This window comes from Ambystoma mexicanum, chromosome 10, assembly GCF_040938575.1.
Source record: "Ambystoma mexicanum isolate Mex_15411 chromosome 10, UKY_AmexF1_1, whole genome shotgun sequence".
NCBI lineage: Eukaryota > Metazoa > Chordata > Amphibia > Caudata > Ambystomatidae > Ambystoma > Ambystoma mexicanum.
This window is the reverse complement of record NC_090932.1, coordinates 732849201-732872484: the sequence shown is the minus strand read 5'-3', so window position 1 is coordinate 732872484 and position 23284 is coordinate 732849201. Positions and strand designations below refer to the sequence as shown.

The 23284-nt window shown below is 48.0% G+C and overlaps 1 protein-coding gene across 2 annotated transcripts in view; it reads right to left on the bottom strand.

Moving 5' to 3' along the window:
- RNF13 (ring finger protein 13) overlaps positions 1-23284 on the bottom strand; it is a 1183896-nt gene that overhangs the window by 811582 nt on the left and 349030 nt on the right. For both annotated transcript variants that reach the window (XM_069618372.1, XM_069618373.1), the window contains one exon: positions 21878-22006. In XM_069618372.1, the coding sequence (XP_069474473.1) occupies positions 21878-22006 (129 nt within the window). The remainder of the gene's footprint in view (positions 1-21877; positions 22007-23284) is intronic.

Below are 23284 nucleotides of genomic sequence, written 5' to 3'. Positions count from 1 at the left end.
CGGGACCCCTGCTCTTTTCCTTGTATTTGTCACCACTACGGAGTCTGGTACAGAGTGGCCCCTGACGTACAACGGGTCTGAAGGAGAGGGACTGAATAGTTTTTCTATCCTCGGGTTGACCCCTCTGACCAACGCGGGTGTAGATAGTGAAGGGATAATTCATCTCCTTACTGAGTCGAGGAGGGGAAACGTCTGGCTGACAGGTGGTTTCTCCTTTATTACCTTCTCCACAAAGTCAATGTCAGGAGAAATCTCCCCAGTGTCTATTTCGAAATGCGCTGCTGCCTTGCGTAGTAGTGCATTAAATGTAGGTTGATCGTCTATAGGTGACGTGTTCCTATTAGGTGAGTCCTCGGGAGGGGACAGGTTTAGTGCATCAGGGTCCGAAACCGCTGATGGGGACTGCCAGGGCTGTGAAGCACCTTCCTCTAGGTCTCCTCTGAAGACCCCCCACCTATATCTGGATTTTCTTCAAAACCCTCCTCCTCTAGGTTTTGTTCCTCTTTGTTGCCTGAAAATTCGTCCTCCTCCTGAAAGTGGGGGTCCTCTTCAGTGAGGTCATATAAATCTACATCCACTTGGGAGGAATTAAGCAGCCTAGGGAATTTAGCCCTGGGGTCCATCTGAGGTCCCTCTCTTGCCCTCTTGTGTGGTGGTAGGTTTTGAGTCTCCATAAACCTCTCCATCTTCTCCATACAGAACTGGAGTCTCTCCAGGGTCTCATGAGGTACCCCTGAGCGGTCTGGGTGGGAAAAAAATAGGGTTTTTGGCCGTCTGAAAAACCTTCTGGTAGGCTAGGAGTCCCTTTAGATGAAGGGGGCAGTTCCTGCCTTCCTTCCGGTTTTTCCGGGTTTCTCTAGCCTTCTTTGCGGTATTCGGCGTATCTTTCCACCGATAGCCAGAAGCGGACGGCGAAACGATCCTCGCCAGGCTCTCGACGACTAATCGGTCTGTGGAGGGCTCTGGTATTGACGTTACGGCCATTGCGCGTTCTACGGCGACGGGCACTCTCTGACTGAGCGCTTCATCTGGTGGTTTGGGGGTAGCGCCCTTATCTGGGGGAAGCCCAGTCGCTGGTCGCGTCTGCGGTTGCGAGGGGGGGCTTAAGACTCTTACGGTCTGAGGAGGACGCCGGTGGAACCTGCGTCTCCGTTGGCGCTGCTGGTTTCTTCGTCTTTGACGAAGAAGAGCCGTGGGTTATGTGTTTATGGGAGTGTTTTTTGTGTGCGTCGGTGTCGCCGGGTTTTCATCCCCATAAGCAGGGCGTGAGCCGAGCTTGTCGGGGCCTGGGACAGACGACGAGGAACGCGAGAGCTCCTTAGAGAAGTCTACGACTTCCGAAACGGATGTCTGGTTATCACATTCCTCGTCACTTTCTGCGGCGGCGGCAGCGGGTGAGGAATCGGACCTCGACATGGCTTAGGCCGCCCATCTTTTGACCCTGCGGTCCTTTAAAGTCTTAGGCTTAAGAAGCTGACAAGCCGCGCAGCCGTCTTCCTTGTGGTCGATGGGCAAGCAACGGTTACACCGTTTATGCTAGTCTTTCCAGGTAAACTTGCCCTTGCAAAGCAGGCAAAACCTAAAGGGTGTCCTCGCCATAGCTGAGGAAATATTTCCCTGTGATAACAACACGGAGGGAAAGGTAGGGGGAAAAGGAAAGGCATTCTCAGAGAGAACCAAGAAATGTCCCACGACCCCACTCTCCTTACTGTCTTTTGGCCGGCGAGGCCAGGCCACGTGTTCGGCAGCGCCGAAGGATCTCCTCCGTCTTGTCCCCGCCGTCGAAGTTCTTACTCGGTGGAGAAATGGCTTCACAGCTACGTCGAGGTAGGGATCTTATTTAAATAGATATTAATAAATAACGACCAAAGGTCGAGTAAATTCATTTGCAATGTCTCTCGAGGAGCTCCGCGTAAAGGCGACCAATATCTGGGTGGAAAATGACAATCTGAGGGACCTCAACGCGTGAGGGATTGTGGGTACACCGCACGTCACTATAGGGATAGTGTTACAGACACGCCTTGTCGATGTCCCCTTTTCGACTCCGAAAAACAAAATGCAATACTCTGCAGTGACCACTGGATGTCGGACCTTGCACAGCATGTGATTCTAAGCAGATTAACAAACATCAGAAATATATATATATATATATATAGTAAAATGAATGTTTTCTTTTAATAAGCTATATTATCTATGATTGTACTGACATGACTGTTTTGTTTGTATGTTTTTGTAAAGGTTTCTTTGGAAACCGTATACAACTAATTTTAAATAAAAAATAAAAAAATCTAATCTTGTGTGCAAGTCCTGGGGGGCTGCATAGTGAGAATATCCTCGAGTTTGCGGGTGCCACACGTACACTAGATCAAAGGCTTCTACTAGTGCATTGAGTGCCTTAGCTGGTGGGGCTGGGTGCACCTATTTAGGGTTAGCCCCGTATAGTCTAGGATCTTTTGTACAATTCAAATCCCCACTCAAGATAATGGTATAGGGCCTATAAGGGCCCAATTTGGGGTACAGAAAGCAGAAAAAACCTCCTGCATCGTGGTTCGAGGCATAGGTATTAACAAAGCACATCTCCCGCTTCTCTAAGAATCCATGAACCAAGACCATCGTGCCTGCTTTGTCTGTTGCCGTTTGGAGGATTCGGAAGGGCACTGACAGGGCAATCCGTAGGAGTACCCCTCTAGCATAGGCTGAATAGGGTGACCCTGTCGTGCTGCCACTCTATTTAGAGGTAAGGGCCCTGTGATTTTCGTTTGTCAGGAGAGTTTCCTGTAATAGGGCAACATCCACTTTCTAATGGCTTAAATAGGTCATTACGCGCTTTCTCTTGATGTAGTTATTTAGGCCCCCGACGTTCCAAGTGATCACTCTAAGGTCCCCTGCCATTGTTCCAGTTTTTCCTAAGCAACCCACATTTGTTTCTCAGATCTACACTACATTTTATGACTGTGGCAACTAATGGCAAACATTTCCACAAGACCCCAACTTCCCTTGCCCCCCCAGGCTTCCCACCTGCCGTTTCACATAACTTCTCAACAATTGTCCAGCTATGTTCCCCATGCTCAGGCATCCCCGCTTTTCACTTCCGCACCGAGCAAACCTGTCCACCTCTGGTGTTGGTATTTCAGTATGCGGATACGCAACCAGCAGTATCCAAAACTAACCAAATTCATGGGTAGAGTGTTATTCCTCATCTCGTCCTCCGCTGTGTCTGCAGGGGGGTGCGCAGTGTTAGTTCCTGTATTCCTTAACATTATAGGCCTAGAGCACTTGCCTCAGTCAGTGTCGTAGCTCTGATAAGGGTCTGTGCGCCATACCATACTAACTCTCATCGGACCAGCCTGGAGGCCATGGGTTACTTCCTAGCAGCTTCATCCATTTTTCCTTCCATTCACGACGGCAGGCGCTCTATATGCATCCACTTATGGGCGTCCTCTGGAGTGTCAAAAAAGAAAGAGCGCCCATTATGTATTATTTTAAGCCTTGCCGGATACAACAGCATATATCTCAGAGTGGACTTGCCTGGTCTCCTCTTAACAGAGGTAAATTGCATTTTGGATTTTTGTAACTGGAGGGTGCAAATGGGGTACGCCGTGACTTGCTGACGCTCGCTGTAGCATGCCTCCCGATCTAAAGAAGTCAAGGATTTTTTCTTGGTCTTTATAGTTCAGGATCTTTGCAATTATAGGAGGCGGAGCTGCCCCTGGTGGAGGTTTACGGGCCAAGGACCTGTGTGCTCGTTCAACTGTGAATCCCTGCATCAGGTTACCTGGACCTACTTCTTGCAGTAACCGGTTTTCTATAAAATGTGTAGGGTTCCCTCCCTCCTTCCCCCTCCAGAAGGCCTACAATCCTGATATTGTTCCTTAGAGCTCTCCCTTCCGCATCTTCCACTCTCCCCTCCAAGTTCTTTATTTGTTGCTGCATTATTGATGTCATTTTCATGGAGTCTTGGAGCCAAATTGTATTCAAGTCTACCTGTTTTTCTAGTGTCCCCGCTCTGTCCGAAAGCGCCCGTACATCAATGCGCAAGAGGTTAAGGCCTTTTTGTGTCCATTTTATATTCAAAGGAGGCTTTTAGGTCTGCAATGGCCACCAGGACCAGCTGATCATTCCCTGCATGTTCCATGTTGTCAGCCTGCAGGTGTGCAGCAGTTGAGGTCTATGTCATGGTGCCCCCTGCCTTCTCAAAGTTACCCAGCGTGGGCTGTTGGATTTCTGCCTCGGCGCTTTGGGCAGCATGTGTGAGGTCCCAGGGAGCTACTCGGTCTGCGCAGGATATTATATTACTGGACCACCAGTGATCTGTCCATGAACCCCAGCTTCTGGATGCACTGCGTTATGGCTGGCCTGGTTGCATGCGACAACGTCCCCCATGGTTACTTGTATCCGGTGTGCTGCTTGTGGCTTGCAGTCTACTCCAGGCCTGTTGGCACTGGGTCCCTTTTTTCAGTTCAGCTGATTGCTGCTATGGGTGTACCCTTGTTGCTGGCTGGGACCCTTTTAAACATTTATAATTCTCTCTGTGGTCTCCTCCGCCTTATGCAGCATCTTTGTGGCCCTCAGGCGCTGCCTAGCTGCCCGGAGCGCAATGTGTCGTTTGTTGTGTGTTAGGGAGGCAGAATGGAGATTACGCTGTGCTACCGGGCCGCTTCCCTCTGTGACTTGCAGCACTTCCGGGGCTGTACGATCCGCCCAGGTACACCCAAGAGCGGGGCGAACAATTCTATTCTGCAGGTCAGGGGGAACTTGCACACTGTCACCAAGCCTTTATTTGTATTCTTCCATCACCCCTTTTCATTGCTGCGCACCACGCGGCTAGTTTAAACGTTCTGGTATTGCACCAGGCGTAATAGGAGATGATGTTGAAGTAGCAGGGGGGTAGGAGGTTCACACTAACCTGCCAGATCCACTCTCTCTGTCCTCGCTCAGCTCAATCCGAACTCAAGCTCCCGATCGCAAGGCGCCGCGTCTCATTACCCTGAGTGGGAGGTAGTCACGCTCCTCGCTGGGTCAGGGCCACAAGCCCGCCTCGTTCCTTGCTGCACGTCTGCCCTGAAGGGCTCTTCTGGACAAGGGGAACTTCGCTGGTTCTGCTACTTCTTGGGCGCAGGCTCTGCACTGTGCAGCGCCCACTTCCAGACCCGCGGCTCCTTGTTCCGTGTGTGCCCTTCCTCCAATCTATGCACCCATTGGGACTGAGAACCTCTGGATGAACACACTGCACCTTCGCGGGTGCTGCTGACTCGTTTGTGTTGGCCTCGGCAGTGTGCTTACCCAGTGCCCCACAACCCTATTGCTCGCAAGGGTTAACAATGCCGCTATCTGGCTCCAGCTGGCGGCCATCTTTGTTGCTGGCTCAGGGTTCTGTCCCGAATCTTCTAACTCGCGTCTCCATGGATCTCGTACTCTCGGCCCAAGAATGCCTGCAGAATTACGCGCCTCTATGCTTTGCACACACTTGGCTTTTGTTTTGGGCATCAATACCCATGATTAAACAAGTCTTTGGCCCGGATCAGGACAGATCATACGGGAGCAGCATGGAATACGTCCTCACCGCATGGCAGTTGGCCACGCCCCTCAAGACTTTCCACTTATGTCCTTGCTGCACCCAGCTCCAGCTACAGGTCAAGGTGCCTTACCTATCGGCACCCCTTCCAGCCTGGCATCTTCTTTGATTGGTCTCTGGATCTCTGTCCACTTCCACAACCGTCCTTCGTCTCCAACCTTTTGCCGTCTCCAATGACATTCAGCTTTATAGCACTCTCATCAAACCTCTTTCTTGAACTCCTATGTCCCTCTGCCAACTCCTTTCTCTGCCTCAGGTTTCTCTCTACCTTCCTCCTGGCCATGCCCTCCACAATTCCTTCTTTTCACTGCTCCTTTCTCTTTCCACACACCCACACATTGCAATTGGACTTAAATCTTCATGACTATTTGTTTGTCCCCGTCCACTTTTATATCCACTCTTCAACTGTAGTTGGAGGAATTGGGGATACCTTTTCTCTGTTAATGGCTTCAACCCAGGATTGAATGGTGGACATTGGTCCCTAAATTGGTAAATGTGTGGCTACTGCTGTTAGGATTGAATATTGCTAGCCTACGGCACTGCACTGCAGACTGAGACTTTATTTGGAGCACCTGTCATCTTGTAATCAGACGTCCCTGTCATGGCAGCAGCCCTATTCCCCCATGCTTCCCCCGGGCTGGAGTGTGAATAGTGTGGGCTGTGTGATGATGTCATGAGTGTGTGTAAGGTCAGCAACAGAATTAATAGAAAGTAGTGTGGCATGCCGGCGCCAGCAGTTGGAGCCTAGGTGGTGGGCACCGATGGGTTGTTATTCGTATGTCTCTTGTGTCTACCTAGAATGTGTACCAATTAAAGGAACTTCTCTTCATATTATGGACTCAGCACTTCATTCAGGTCTCTACTTAATTGCCTGTGATTAAAACATATTGGCGATGAGTGGTCCACGCAACAGAGTTGTGGCAGTTGAACTGTGGTACCTCCTGATGCTGCAGCTGTGCGGGGAGAAACGTTTGCAACCCATTGTCCCCCACACCAAACTGCCCACCACCCAGGACGGTGTTTCCATCATCAGAGCTGCACGTTGGTCTAGATGCCCTAGCAAGCTGTTTTGCACGGCCACTCGGCAGCCTCCCTGGCTGGGTCGTTTAACACAGCTGTAAGTAGGAGCATCTTGTAGCTGGAGCCGTTATCTGGAACGGTGTGTGACACTGACACGCCTCACGGTGAGTCGGATAAGGTCCCTAGGCGCTTGAATTAGCGCAACAAGTCTAACAGTACTTCTCTTCAAGGAGCTGTCCACCTTCAACGCCTGAATCGCACTGATGATGTCAGAGGGCGGTCGTCAGCAAAGCGCTCCAATCCACAAATATGCACATAACGACAACACGTTGCTTAATGGACCTGGCAACGCAAACATAGGAGTTCCAGATGGAGTTTGCCGACAGAGCAATTGAGAACAAGGGGCCACTCAGGCGGAAGAGAAGACTACGCAATGGCATGGACTGTGACTAAGAGCAGCAGTATCCATAAAAAGAAATAAGAAGCAGGATGTATCTAACAAATCACGTGAAGGAGCAGGCATGGAGGGCTGCTAGGAACAGTGGTACTTTGTCAACAATGGCTTGGCCAGTGTTTGCAGCTTAGGGGTTTTGCGACTCAGCAGCAGAGAACAGGCTTGCCATTGTCCTGGGGTTCTGCCTCACTTGCAGAATGGCACTCCGCCCTGCAAGGCGGCCATTGTTAAGAACACTCAAAGAGTTTGATCCTGGTTTATTGGAATGGTTGAAAGAAATTGATTTACTACAATTTAGCGAAGATGAAATATTGGCAGGAATGTATATTGTGAAATTGAAAAAAAATCTTCTGGTAGCTTTTAGTATTTGCGTTTTCCCCTTTTGAGTATATAGGTTAATGTACATTATTAGGCAAACTATAGGTTGTTGATAAATTAAGTAGGTTAGCAGGCACAACTAGCTAAGTAAAGTCAAAAGTAGCTAAGTAAAGTACGTGCATTTTTCACCATCCTTGATGAAATCGTATTCGCATTGCGAGGTTGTCTTTGTGTATAACATTATTCATCTCTATTTAAAATGTGCTGTATGGTTGTGAGTTTAAGTTAAGAATATTGTGTGCTTGCGAGGTCTGACTATATTGTCAGCGTAGTGACTATTGATGAGTGTGCATGTACGTCATGCGTTTACCCTTTGACTGATCAGAGGCATCAATAAGTAAAGATTAACTTGCTCTGTAAGTTTTGCTTTCCTGGAGCAGGTTTAGTGACGGCGCGGTACAAACTTCTTTGAGTGATCAGATGCAGCAACCTATGTGCTGCAGTTCTGGTAACGTCAGTGTTAATTAGTGATACTCAAATATACATGTTGAGACCCCTGTGGTACCTTTGTGGTGACTGCAGAGTGATTTGGGGTGGAGATATAGACTTTGAAAACTTGTAGCGTTGTAGAGGTTAGTAAGGTGCTTTAGTTTCCATATTGGAGGTTATGTAAGTGCCTATGTATGTTGTGCGCACGCTGGATTTTCATTACGTTTGGGAGTCACTTAAGGTTATAAGAGGGTGGTAGAAAGTTTAAATTGACGTCTTGTACTGCGTTTATTCGTGTGGTAAGTTTACTGTGCTCTTGCAGCGCTGGTGTGGTTGCGGCAGACAATGTACAGTACTAGCGTGCTAGGATATTTATATTCTGCAGCACTGATGTGGAAGCAGCAAGTAGTTATAGTAGCTTGTTAATTTTCCATATCCTGCGGCGCTGGTGTGGTTGCAGCAGAAAGTATGGATTTGGTCATTACATTGCATGTCTGTGTTGCAGCTGCGAGGTCGGACTTCAAGAACTTAAGAATGGGCAATGCATTTGGTCATCTCGTGAGGTTAGAGTTGTAGGTGTTCTACTCCTCGTGGTTGGCATTTGGTCTGTCTTTTGGGGAAACTTTAGGAGGAAATGGGTGCGGTTGGTGTCAGTGGGGTCTCACTGTGTTGTATCCATTTCCTCCTCTCTGCTTCCTGTTTTGTTTTTCCTTTCTCTTTGTCCCCATTTTGTTCTTTGCCCCGATTTCTATATGGACACCTGCGTGTGCTGTGGAGTACTTGGTGTAGTACCCAGGGTACTTTCTGTTCATGTGTTAATCAATTCAGCTTCGCTCACATGTGGATATCTGCAAGTGTGACATTAAGAAACAGGACACAGAATTCCAAACAAAAGAATTCACTCGAATAATCACGTTTTCAACAGTTTCTTAAAGGAGAGAAGATTTCTTGACTGATGTAACTCAATTGGGAGAGCGGTCTATGCAGTTGCTACTAGGACTGGGAAGGAATTCCCCTTCAAACCGTTTGATTCTAGGACACACAAGGCGTTTAGTAATTGCAGGAACGTAAAATTCGTCTTAGTTCGTATTGCTTCAGACTTTTTATCAGATAAGAAGGTGCTGCACCACCAAGGCACTTATGAGTTCAAGTTTTTACTTTGAACTGTATTCTGGCAGCAACTGGCAGCCAGTGCAAATCTTTTCCTAGAATGGGAGACATGTTCTCCCCTGGGGATGTTTTTTTTTTTTTTACGTGTTTAATTTAAACCAGCGCACAGATGACAATGACATCAACAGATTAAAGACAAAGCATTACCTCCAATTCAATTTATGAGAATTCCCTGGCCACCGCCATGCCCCTCTCAGGTCAGCTTTCGTCAAGGTCGGGTTGGGTGCAAGTAGGCGCCAGCCGCTCGCCGTCTGACTAAAGGGTGTCTCTGGCCAGCTGCGTTTTGTGGGTTAACGCCAGGAAGTTCTGGTCATAGTCAAGAAATGGCGCCCAAATGTTCGTGAAGCGTGAAGGCCAGCTTTGGCTGCAATGATTTTCTCCGCAATCAGAATGTCCCAGAGTTTTACCCACCAGAAGGTCATTCAGGGGCCTTTGGTAGCCTTCTAAGTGCATGCTACAGTGATTTTCGCGGCCAGCAGGAATTGTGTTAGGAGGTTGGCCATTCTACCAGTTCTTGGGTAGATCCCCGGAATAGGGGCCCGAGGAGGATGGATTCTGGTTCCATGTCGATCGCCACCTGGGTGATGTCTTTTATTGTAGCAAAACATTGGGAGCAGAATCCTTTTACCGCTGGGCATGTCCACCACATGTGAATGTAAGACCCTGGGTGTCCACATCGGTGCCAACATAGGGGGTCCAAGGCCCGGTGGAAGTGGTGCAAGCGGAGCGGGGGTTAATACCATCGTAGGAGCAATTTATGACCGCACTCCCGGTTAGTAATGCAAAAGGAGGAAGAGTGCGTTCTCGACCAGCTGTCTACCCACGTTTGGTCCTCTATGGGGTGCCCCAGGTCTGCCTCCCACTGACATGTAAGGAGCCCTTGTGGTGAGAATGTCTTCTTGCAGTAACTTGTAAAGCATGGAGATTTTCCCTCGTGGTGGTAGGTCTTTTACGGCAAGTTCAAGAGGGCTGAGGGTGCGAAGCACTGCTGACCGGGTCAGCGGATGAGAGCACCAGTGTCGGAGTTTTAAGTAGGCAAACCTGTCTGTTTCTGCTAACTGAAAGGCTGCTTTGAATTGCTCAAAAGAGCACGGATGGCCCTCCTCAAAGAGTTGCCCCAGGGATTCAAGACCTCCCGTGACCCAGTTCCTGAAATTCGACGGACAGCATTCCCAGTGAGAAGGCCGGGTTATGAAAAACTGGGGAGGAGGGGCCCAGACCCCTCGGGATGCCATTATGTTTCAAAGCCCAGTCCCATGTTTTCAGGGTGTGTTTGGTGGAAGATAGGGTTCCCGGCCCGGTCCGGCACAGCGGTGGGGGGGATATATGGAAGGAAACGCAGGGGGAGGGGCAGGCGAGATTACTCTACCTCTACCCATTTCGGGCACCAGAAGCTATGACCCAAGCCTGAATTTGTGCCAGCTGTGCTGCTACCTGATATTTGTGGAGGTCAGGGACCCACAGTCCTCCCAATCTGGAGCTGCCCATCATGGTCCTCTGGGGTATTCTCGATTTCCTACCCCTCCAAATTAACTGGAACATTTTTCTCTGCAGGCGCCGCAGAGGGGGGTAGAGGGATTGTGGTGGGCAGGAAAGAGCAAACAGAGGAACCGTGGAAGGAGGTTAATTTTGCAGGTGGTGAGGCGCCCAATAAGTGAAATCTCCATAGCGAGAGCAATCGGTCAAGATCTCTCTCCAGTTCTTTGAAGAGTTGGGGGAAATTCACCAGGCGGGCAGGAATCTGGACCCCAAGGTAAGGAATGGCCTTTTCACTCCATTGGATCTGACATAGCATTTCTAAGGATTCTCGCTCCCCCGGCATCAGCCCAACCCCTAGGACAACTGATTTCCCAAAGTTAATGGTAAAGCCTGCTAACCTCCAAAATATATGAATCTCAGCTAGGGCTGGCTTCAATGAAGCAGAGATATCTGTGATGGAAAGTAGCACATCATCGGCATAGAGTGCGATCTTGTGTTAGGAGGAGCCCACTTGAAGTCCTTTAATCTTTGGGTCCAGGCAGATTCGTTGGGCAAGGTGTTCCATGGCCAGGGCAAAAAGCAGGTGAGACAAGGGGCATCCCTGTCTAGTTCCACAGGTTAAAGGGATCGGGTCAGATAAGAGGCCATTGACTTTAAGACGGGTCTTTGGGGACTGGTAGTTTGCTAGCACAAGCTTTTGGAAGATTGGGCAAAGTGGAAGGCTTTAAGGGAATGTCGCAGAAACGCCCAGTCCACTTTGTCGAACGCTTTGGTTACATCTAAGGCCAGCAAAGCAAGCTTCCGCGAATCTTGATTTGCGACGTCTATTAGATTCAGGACTCTACGAATGTTGTCCCCAGTCAACCTGTGCATTACAAATCCTGTCTGATCTGGGTCTATAATGTCGCGAAGGGTGGCTGCCAAATGGTTTGCCAAAATGTTTGAATATATGTTACCGTAGATGTTTAGTAGTGAGATAGGCCTGTATGAGCTGTTATCCCTGGGGTCTTTCCCCGGTTTAAGAATGAGTACTGTGATTGATTCCTGCATGGATGGAGTGATGGATCCCGATATGCTAAAAGACCTGAATAGGGCTGTAAGGGGGGCAGAACATTTTGTAACACCTTGTGTACCCGTCTGGACCCAGGGCTCTAGATTTGAGACTCTTAATAATGGCTGCATCCACCTCCTCACCTGAGATTGGGGCCTCGTGGCTCTCCCTCAGAGTCCGTGAGACGGGGGAAGAGCAGCACTTAGAAGGTACTCCAGTTCTTCTTGGTTCCTCAGGGATGCTGACATTACCTCCTAGAGGTGGGTGGCCACAAGTCGTAGTTTCTCTTGTTCCGCAAATTGGACTTTGCCTTGGGGGGCGCGTAGGCCTAAAATAGAGTTCTGTTTCTTTGCTTTGACGAGTTTTTCAACTAACAGTCTATTCACCTTGTTATTTTTGGCATAGTAGCCTTGCTTGGTTTTAGCCAGCAGATTTGCAGTGTCCTCTGAATAGTGTGCCTCCAGCATTTTTCGGGCCGCTTGTAGGGCCGTTGGGCCGTTGGGACTTTGGGGACCAACCTTTGAGTCTGCGGACTGCTTCAGCTCCGTGGACCTTGTTCTCAAGATCCGTGCAGATTTGCCACCTGCATTTGTGGAAGGCCGCTACCTGTGCGATCAGTTCTCCTTGCACCACCGCTTTCATAGCATCCCAAGTGTTAGCTGGGGACGTGTCCTTGTTCGGGTTCTCCATAAAGAAGTTCTTGGTTGTTTTAGCTATGGAGTCTTTTAGTGACATTTCGTTGAGAATGGGTTCATATAGGTTCCATCAGCGTCAGGAAGGAGGGTCATGAGCCCGGAGCGTCATGGCAATTGGAGCGTGAACGGAAAGCACCCTTGGGCCAATGGCGACGTCGTCACCGAACGCTAGGATTTGAGGGGAGGCCAGCAAGAGGTCAATCTGGGAGAAAGTTCTGTGCACTTGTGAATAGAAGGAATAGTTCTTTTCATTGAAGTGAAGCACTCTCCACGTGTCCACTACATCCAGTGTCGGAACAGGTGAAGAAGGCCTGCCGCCAGTTTAAAGTCTCTGGGGTTCGGAAGGTGCGATCTGTCCTTGACCGGGTCGGGGACCCCGTTAAAGTCTCCTCCGATGACGGTTTGGCCTTCGATGAATGGGAGCAGGGTCTCTTCTAATTCTCTGTAGAACTCTTCCTGTTTATCATTTGAGACATAGATTGAGATGAGGGAGTAAAGCTGCCCGAAAATAAGGCATTTGACCGCCATAAAGCGGCCCTCCGGGCAATGCAGGGTCTCTAGAATCTGTGGTCTTACCCCTCTTTCGAAGAGAATCGCGGTGCCCCCTTTCTTAGTGCCATTGGAAGCTAGGAATTGATGCAGTAAAAATCTACTGTGAAGGCGGGTAAAATCTGCTGGGATTAGGCGAGTTTCTTGCAGGAAAACCACAGAGAATTTGCAGGAAAACCACAGAGAATTTGCCGTCCTGTTAGCGTTGTAGAGTAGATTTTCTTTTAGGGTGGGGGGGATTTCAATCTTCTAACATTCAGCGTGACGAACCTTAGTTTCTGATGCAGAGGGGGTGTTTCCTGGACCTGCAAGTGTCTTGGGGGTGGGGATTGGGCAGAGCAGAGCTCACTCATCCTCCGGAGGCTTGGTTAGTATCGGGTCATCGTGCAGCTGGGGTTTTAACAACAACCTCCAGAACTAAAATAATCCGGGAGGCCGAGTTTTCTATCTCGGCAGTTCCCAGAGCCAGCAAGGCTAAAACTGTTTGTAGCGAATTTTCTTGCATTTTACTCCAAGAGGGTCCTGGTGTCATTCACCTCGAAGTTGGGCATGGGCCGCGTGAAGCCTGCGCATGTGGTTCGGGAAGTTCGCGTTCCATTGTCGTCGGGCTAAATAAAGTTGATCCAGTAGATCGTTAGGTCTATAGGGAGGGGAGTGGAGCAGGGGTTACTTGTGATCCAAGCCCTCTGTACTTTCGACCCGGTCGAGCATTTCTGTCTGGGGGAGCAGGGCTCCGGCTCCACCCCAGAGAGGCCAGGCGGAGTGCTTCCAGCACCTCCCATGGACCTGGGGTCCAGGATTGATGCTGCATCCTCCAGGTGCGCGATATTTCGGGAAACTCCCTTATATGAAAACGGAAGCGCGGTAGGGAAGAGCCATCTGTACTTGACTCGTTGATCCTGCAAGGAATGATGTCAAGGGCTGCAGAGCTCTCCGCTTCTGGATTGTTACTGTGGCTAGGTCTTGGTAGATTTGGAGGGGTGAGCCTTGGAACGTTAGTTCATCCTGAGAGCGTCCAATGGCCATGATGGCCTCTTTGGTTGAGCAGAAGTTCACCTGGGTAATTACATCTGGGGAAGCGTCTGGATCCATTCCCTGGCGGGGGCGGAGTCGATGAGTGCGGTATAGCATCAGCTGAGGTTTGTCTAGATGGGGCAGCAGGGACTAAAAGAAGGTGCTTATATACTCTGCAAGCTTTTGGTCCTGGATCGAGGAGGGGACCCCCCTCCCGAATTCGCAGGTTGTTCAGTCGAGCTCTGTTCTCCAGGTCTTCTTCTTTGAACTCCAAGATCTCGTTTTTTGCTGATTAGAGATTGGACCGAGCGTTGTAGATCCTGGAGAGTGGCTGAGTGCTCCTGAGCGAGGTCACCCACTTCGCCTAGTCTCTGCTCCACCTCTGTGACTCTTTGTTCTGTTTGCTCCATTTTAGTGGTGAGCTCCGCAAGGCAGGATCTAAATCCGGCCTTGATGTCCAACATAAAGGCCTTAATGTCCCCTTTGGTTGTTAGTTGATCTGGGCCTTCGGAGGGTGATTGGGGTGAGGATTTCGGGGGTCAGCTTTCTTCCGTTTGTCAGCCGGCAGCAACATTGTGATGATATCAGCGTTCTTGGGGGGCTTCACGTGCCTCGACATTTCCGTAAAGGGCGTGCAGACCAAACTGAGATTGTGGAGAGGCAGTGAAGGCAGATGGCTTTGGCCTCAGGGTAGGGCGATCGCCACTTCAAACCCTAGTGCGGTAGAAGACTGGAGGTGCGGGTGCAATCCGTCTGGGGGGGGGCATGTAGCAGCCAATTCCAAAAGCAGCGGGGGTGTTGAGGGAGCCCTTGACGAGGAGCGGATGAGGAAGGGGGGACCTGGGCTTGCTCGCAGAGTGATCGGGGTGCTACAGGGGTGGCCACTGAGCAGCTTGAGGTTGAAGAAGGGAGTCCAGGGGCTAAATCCTCAGAAGGTTGCCAGTTGAGTCCGCTGCGGCCCCTCATGCAGCGGTGTCCTCGCTTTGTGTTCGTTCTGGTTGCTTAGGGCCATTGACGCAGGTTGAGGAGTCTTAGTGCTGGCGGGTGGGACCCCTCGGGTAGTGGCAGTCTAGGCCGGCAGCAGGATTGGGGGTGGGGGGATTTGGAGGCAGGACGGATCTTGCCCCCCCCAGAGGTCAGGGGCCCAGAGAGGGAGCGGGAGGGGTTATTACTGGTCGTCAAAGAGGTGGAGGGTTGCGGGGGGGCCAGGAAGGCACCACCCGCACCCTCTCGGATAACAAGGCCTCCCAAGTGCAGCTGCAGTAAGGGAGGCCGCGGTGTGAGACCCAGAGTCAGCTGTGCAGAGATGGCTGCAGCGGGGTGTGGGCTCACTGTAGTACAGCTAATGGGAAGTTGTCTGGGCTATGGTGGTGGGAGCGGGGACATTGGGAGGCAGGCGAGAGGTTGAGCGTGGAGGTACCTTGGGTCCAGGGTACAGAAATTGTCGCTCTGTGTAGGGCGGGCAGCCAGTGGGCCCCAGCTCAGGTCTTGGGAGGCGGGGGGAGGTCCAGGGGCTCTGATGGAAGAAGGGGCTGCTGTGTGGGGCGCCGAACCCGGGCGCACTAAAGAGGAGCAGAAAACGTTCAGAGGTGGAGACCACAGAAGCGTCCAGTTATCACCAGGTCACAAGGGGGGGTGGGGGGGGGAAGGCATCTCCGAGCAGTCGAGCCCTGCGGGGCTAATAAGAGGGTGATGCTGCTCGTTTTGCAGATGCTGAGGGGCTGCTTACAGCCCACCAAGAGAGGCAGGCTGCAGGACTAATGCGCTGCGGGTCGGGCTCCAGCAACCGTCATGTGGAGCCTGGATTGACTGAAGCCCTCCGGCTCTGCCCGAGATCGGGACCAGAGAGCTGTTCAGGTTTTCCCACGGTGGAAGGACTTTCTCGGTCTTCTTCTGGTCCAATGCAGCAGCACGGGGGTCCAACTTCAAGGAAGGTAGGTCCCGACACCCGCCTGCTCGCGGGGGATTGGAGCAGGAGCGGCGGTCGAAGGGCGATGGCGGTCGGTCCGCTTCGGGGGCGGCGGCAGTGTTGCCTGGGGCCCCCCAAATTGGAAAGGAAGCCACTCACTCCCAGTGTGAGCCGGGGGGGTGGGGAGGAGGGTGAGGGCTAAAGCGCTGAGTGCAGGCTAGATGGACAGAGCCTGACGCCCCAGCCCCTCCGGGAGCCCCCAGTCCTCCTTCAGCCGCAGTTCTGGATATCACTGGCTCAGTCCCCAGGTCCGATTGTCATCTTGGAACGCTCCGATGATCTGCGTTTCAGGGAACCAGCTCAAACAAGGGAAGGGAAGCGCGTTAAGAGTCAGAATTGCTTCGAGTTGCAGCTCCACCATTCCGGTCCCGAGAAAAGTCTTTCTGCAGTTCAGACGACATTAGGAACAGTATATTAATCAGAAGTTACGCGGGCTTCACACGGAGGCCATCAGAGCAGAGGCCACATCGATATAGCTCTAGGCTGCACCCCCCTGGGGATGTTCTTAAGAATCCTAACAGCTTTATTTTGTACCATCTGAAGCCTGTGAATACTGCTTTTACTGCCTCCACACAAATGTGCCTTGCAATAATCAATTCTGGACATGATTATAGTTCTTGACTGGAGACAAACGGTTTCATCTTTTGTAGCAATCTCGGGGGGGTATTGTGAGTTTCTAGGAATACCTTCAGCATGTACTTCGGCTCCCAGAGAAGACTCAAAATAAACCCTCAATATTTTCAGCTTGTTCAGAACTGAAATACTGCCATCTTTAATATTACATTTCAAACATCTGAAGTCAAGCTTAGCTCAGCCTGTGAAGAGCCAAAGATCACAAGTTCTGTTTTTGGACTGTTCAAGCACATCCAAAATCGAATGACTGACAGCGTCCAAGTGGAAGTTAGTCTGTCCGAATCCTTGGCATAGTTACCGCTCAGCTCTATCAATAGCTTGGCGTCATCTGCATTGTTGCTAAATTGCACCCCAATTCCAGTAACAATCACAGAGAGGTTTGATATATACATTGAAAAGAGCTGGTGATAAACCTACACCTTGAGGAACTCTACGTCAGCATGGCTTAGTCAGACACAGCATTTCCCCATTGCACTCTGGATTTCCTATTACTTAGGAAGCAGCTAATCCAAAAAACTGCATTCTCAAAGCAGCCTCCTGTAGTTAAGTAAGGTTTCTAGGATGCACTCATGATCCAGGAGATTAAATGCTGCTTATAGGTCTAATAACACTAACAGCCTGGTTTTACTTTCATCCATGTTGTCTGGCATTTGGAGGTCCAGTAGAGCACTTTCTGTGCCATGGTTAGTCCTAAAACCGGATTACCTTGGGTGAAGGAAAGAACAGCATTCTAGATCGCCTTGAAACTGTGCGTAGGCCATCTTATTCACAATTTTTAAAAGAAATGGGAATTTTGTAATAGGTCTCAAATTTTCAGCGTCTTTGGGATTCAAACCTGGTTTTTTAAGAGGGGAGTTACCACAACCTCTTGAATGGTGTCCGCAACAGTATTATATGCAAAACTAGCGTTCACAAATCATGTAAGCAAAGGGCAAAAATGTAAGTATTTCCTAAGACATGTTTAGATGGAATAGTACCGCCATAGCATGTAGTAGGACGCATGTTCCCAAGTAGCCTCTCTATCTCAGTCACAGTAACCAAGTTAATTTCAAACTTTGACTGGGTACAGTTTTCCTTAGTTTCCAACAGGTTAGAATATACACCCGAGCCCAGGGTACTTGCTATTTTCTTATGGACCAAGCTGACCTTCTCTGCAAAGGCCTGCGGAACTCTAATACAGTCTTCATTGGTGGGGTGAAGGACTTAGGTTGCACATTCAGCAGCTGTAATTGTTTGAATACTTCAAAAAGCTTTCTACTATTGTTTTCTCCGTTTTCAATGTAGTCATTCAAACAATTATTTTTTGTCTCAAAGATTGCCAATCTATATGTTTTTTTTCTAAAAAGACTTCCATGTTATCTTATTTAGGTCAGTTTTGTATTCAAGCCATATATGCTCTGCTTGCATTTTCTCCTTTTTTTCTGACTGGTGTAAACCAGCAATTGTGGTTAAGTCTGTCTCTCAGACTTTTATGTTTCATGGGAGCTACCTGATCTAGTGTCTTCAAAAGGTGTGCTCTAGAAGAGGCAGCCAGTGCACATGGTTAATCCAAATCTGTGATAGAGTCATAAGAATATTTACACAATCAATTATATCCTTAGGTTGTACTTTATTAAGGTTCATGCTGATATCTTTTTGGTTTATTGAGTCTGTGAGGCAGCCTCTCTGGAAGCTGGATCTCATACTCGACAAAGGAATGGTCTGACCAAATGCATGGTTTAGTAATTAGTCTTCCAAGATGCTACCCAATCCAGAATATTCCCTTTAATATGGGTCAGCTCATTATTATGCACTGCAATATCAATGCTACCAAGTTTTATTTACAGAACTGCAGTGTTACCCCGCCATCGATCGAAATCACCAAACAGTAGGGTTGAACAGTTGGGTGTATTCAGCATTGTCAGTAAATGGATCACTTCATCATTACAGTTGGGCATGTCCTCAGGAGGACGCTATATCGGTATGACATTGACAAACCTGTTATTACTGGGGGTGAGTTTGAGATGGACAATTTCACAACCTCCACATATACTTGATGATTTTAAAAAAGTGGTGATTTTTCATGGCAATAATAGCAACCCCTCCTCCGATTTCCACATTCCAGTTCATACAAAAGAAATTAAAATCTGGTGGCACTGCAAGATCAATTTTAGGTCCACTTGAAACTTTAAGCCATATTTCAGTCAAACAACATATCAATACCGTGGATATCGATCGCGTTTTTATTTAATGACCACATTTTCGGAATGGATATTTTTATAGTTTCACCCTTCAAACTTACATGGTGTAGCTCCAAAAATAGTGGGACAGATACCCTCCTCTCCAACGGTACAACTCTCTAACTGATACAACTTTCATGGCTTTAACATTGTGGGATATTATCCATAGTATCATCACACCTCTGATGGTTTTACCATCAAAAATGCATGGCGTAACTCCAATAGCTCTGTGAGAGATAGCCTCCTCCCTTGCCAATACAACACTCCTAGGTTTGACATCATAAAAAAGGTTATCCATAATATCATTTCACCCTAGGCTGTTGAGCCCATCCTTGCTTACATTCTCAACAACAATTCCCACAGATCTAATATTAGGGGTATCCTTTAGAATGGAGTTCTTCGTTCCGTCTGGTTGTGGCAAAATTCTTATTTCATCCGGACATATCTTAAGGCCTTTTTCTAAAGAAGGGAATGGAGGTATTTCCAGAGAGGAGTTGGTAGGACAAGTAGGACTAATTAGAGTTGCTAATAATTGACCAATACATACAGCTCAAACTCTTTGTTCAGAAACTCCGAAGCCGTCCTGTATGTCATTAGCTATACGCAGCATTTATATATGGGGTCTTGATATTTCCGATTCACATACCTACTATTGTCTCAGGGGCTGCTTTTTGTGCTGCTAATAGCAGGCTGAGATCAGGGGGAAGGCCCATGGTAGGTCCAATTTAAATTAAGATAGAGGGGGGTAAAAAAGAGATTAGCAGAAGTAAATAACACCTGTTTACTTAGAGACCAGCTATAGTTTGTTAGCTATTCCTGCCCGGCGCCCGTGCCGCTGTGTCCAAGCTGAACCAGTGCAGACCAGCATACAAACGCACTGCTGACGTAAATATGTACTCCTTCCTGCTGGGAGCTGTAGTTCAGAAAAACTACCAACAATTAACAGCACGCCACAACAGTGATTCTTTTCCCAAAAAGCAGAGTGTAGGTAAGCTGCATACGCTATGACAAGGTAACAAAATATACTCAATCTAAAAATGCTTTTTCAATTCAGTATTCAGTTTTGAATAGCAGTTTTAAATTTTTCAACTGGCCGTGTTTGTCTTCCCTTTTTCCCTTGCGTGGTTCATGATACAAGGGTAGTTCTTCTGGGCATCTTATCCATTTGTTCCATCCTTAAGTGAGGGAGAAGCGTGCTGATGAGTTACCTGCTAGTTGTGTGATATCATGAGTGTGAGGTCAGTAATGGAATGTAGCATGTGCTGTGTTCCGCCGGCAGCAGTTGGAGCCTGGGAGTAGCCACTGGTTGGAGATGCCCGATTTGCAATGCCAACCCTGAAAGTGGTATTTGGAGGGTTCCCCTGGCCCTCTCCTCATCACTCCCTCTCGCTACCTACCCCATCTCCCCAGAAACAATTAGCAAGAGGGGTTCAGACACTAAAGGTTATACCTTGCAATCATGGTGTCCAAAAAGTCCAGTTTGCACACATAATACAGACTATTGGAGAGCATGAATTTGTGAAAGCATGATTCTCAGGCTGAACCGCAGCCTGAGAAGCCTTAGCAGACATATTCCTAGGTCTCTTGTGTCTACCCGGAACCTGTACCAATAAACGGAACTTGCCTTCATATTACAGACTCAGCACTTCATTCAGATCTCTACTTGCCCATGATTACAAATAGCTTGCTCTCCTCAAACTGCCACTTGTGGCTTCTCTGGTGTCTTATGACATGGCATGTGTCTGGTGGGATTGTTTCTGCGGTTCAGCCTGAGAATCATGCTTTCACAAATTCATGCTCTCCAATAGTCTGTATTATGTGTGCAAACTGGACTTTTTGGACACACTGATTGCAGGGTATAACCTTTAGTGTCTGGACCCCTCTTGCTACTTGTTTCTGGGGAGGTGGGGTAGGTAGCGGGAGGGAGTGATGAGGAGAGGGCTAGGGAGGGAAACCCTCCAAATACCACTTTCAGGGTTGGCATTGCAAATCAGGCATTTTTGCCTGAAACCCCAGAGTCCCTCTCACCCCAGTTCCCAGTCTCGCTCTTGGGACTTCATCATATGTGCTTTACATATGTACAATATCAGCAGCATTTAATTGTATTGAATTTGCTTCTCAATTTGGTTACATTACAATGATTAGCACATCTCATCTTTAAAGTGCTACATATACAACCCAACCACTAATTGGTAAGAAAAAACAGAATACATTTCTTTACTGTGATTACATTTTTAGAAAAGTTATCAGCCCATTGTTTAATATGTATCTAATGTTATTTTCAAATAAAACCCCTTAATACTTGCTACACATTCTGGCGTCACATCATCTGTGGCACTATTTGTAATAGTGGACAAAAATGGTATCTCCGTGCAAACACCGTCACTTGTAGGACAATGCAAACCGAAGCAGCAGTGTGTTGTATACGTTGCAATTACATGGCATACTGGCTCAAATATTCAAGATTTCTGCAACACACTCCAGTGATTCGCATGCCTTTTCGAGCTTTAACACTAATCCTGAAGTAATCTTAGTATCATGCAACAACAGCTGTAAATCAAGTACCTATTTTAAATAAGCATGTCTTTGGTCTTTGACACACAATTCTATTGTTTTGTTTCTAATTGCCAACATCTCCTTCGCTGTAGTGCTTTGATGATTTACTGCTCATTCCTTAAACCAAGTTAGCAGAGTGGCAGCATCCATTTAGTGCCTTGCTGAAGGACAATGTTTGCTACACATAATTCTGTCCCTTTGGGACCAATGAGCATCTTAGATCTGAAGCAATTAGGGATGAGAAAGAAATAGATTCTTACGCCAATTATATGGCTGAATTAGCATCCACGGTGAAAGAATATTGGGGGAGAACAATGCACCAAAATGGACTACTACCGCATTCAGCTCAAACAATCAAAAAATATGCAGGAAGTGGCAATGCAATCACACAAAGAAGCTCAGAGGGTCAATTCAAATGGATTAGACTACTGAACCGGCTTCTGATTTCACATCCGCTAATAAGCAAAACATCAAGCCTTCCAAAATAAAGAAATCTCAGAATGCTCATTCGCTAACCTTCATGACATCTTTTTGTTCAGGAAGCATATCCACATTACTCTGCTTGTGGAGTTGCACTAAAGAAGTCCACTCACTTATTTCCTCTGCTCCCTATTTAAATATTGTTACACACTGTATGTTTCAGGGGAGACCACATTTACTTCTTTACATTAAAAAAAAAATCCTACCTTTATATCAAAGTTGCAGTCTAGTCTTCTAATTAGCACAATGTACGCAGTGGATGTGTTCTCTTTTGGCAGTGGTGGTTCAGCTATAGGTTCACATGCGTTCTCTGGCTTTGAAACGGTTAGAAACCCCTTAAAACAAAAACATAACAAGTATGGTCAGTAAAGTCCAGCAACAAATGTGTTGTACATAGATTTGAACATTTGCACACAAAAAAAATAGAAATCAGAACTACGGCTCAAAAAAACAGCAACAATATTTACATCGAAAGACAATTAGTATGATTCTCTTTCTTGACTTTCATTCAACAGCAAACAAAAATCTTTACAAAAATCATTACCTGCAAAAATTGGATTTTCCTGTGGTTTTCTAAAACATTTTTGGAACTTTTAGTCTCAATTCAAGTCTGCAGCAATCCTTTGTACGTTAGTGAGAATGCATTTCCAGTGCCGCCCTGAAAAGCGGCTTCACAGGAAGATCTGGCCCTTCCCAGAGACCAAATCAATCTTAGAGAGGATCAAAGTGGTCTATATAGTGAAGGGGATGGTGCCTGGCCTCCTATGCTCAGCTTCTAAAGAAGTGTCCAGGGGTGGTCCATACTCAGATGAGGAGCATGGTTTGACATTTACCTAACAGGGAACTCAGTTTCGGAAGATGACAGATGTATCAAAAGGTGCATGGGTCCTCAGGAGGGCTGATTTGTAGAGGTTTGATCACAAATGCCTTCCTCATTCCTGCACCTCTAAGTAGGTTCCATTACTGAGAGTGGTGGATTACACAAGTGCATGGCTGGGAAAGGCCATTGACAAGGAAGTGAGGCAAGATTCAGGGCAACATGTTGTAAGCCCTCCCAGGAGGGGAAGTAACCGCAACCATGGACCTCTACCCTTAATTGAAACCTTTGGGCCTAAAGTTCACAAAGGCGCCATAACGAGGATCATGGAACAGTGAACTGGTGGATCCACATATCTTGGCAGGCTAGACTCAGACACTGGTTTCCCTTCAGTGGATAAAGTTCAAGGATTGATTTGTAACATATTCATCTCCAGAGTAGATGTGGTGGGGATGGAGGGATGGGACAAGTCTGGCCATCTAGCCACTTCATGAGTAACTAGAATGGACCCAATGACGATGTCAATCTGGTTACTACGGCACTCATCCACAAGACTACTCGTTCCGCACCAAGGGTTTGGTCACAGGCACAGCATATGGAAAAATACTTGATGACCCGCCATTATCATAGGTGAACAAGACTTCAATACATTTACATTTAGTGTGAAGCCCTATGGTAGAGCTTAATAACATTCGGAGGCTGGTACCAGCAGATCCCTGGGTTTTGCAGACTGTTCAGTGCTTCTATCTGGAGTTCTACTTCAGCCTTGTGCAACAGGAGTTCTAAACTCCTGTAC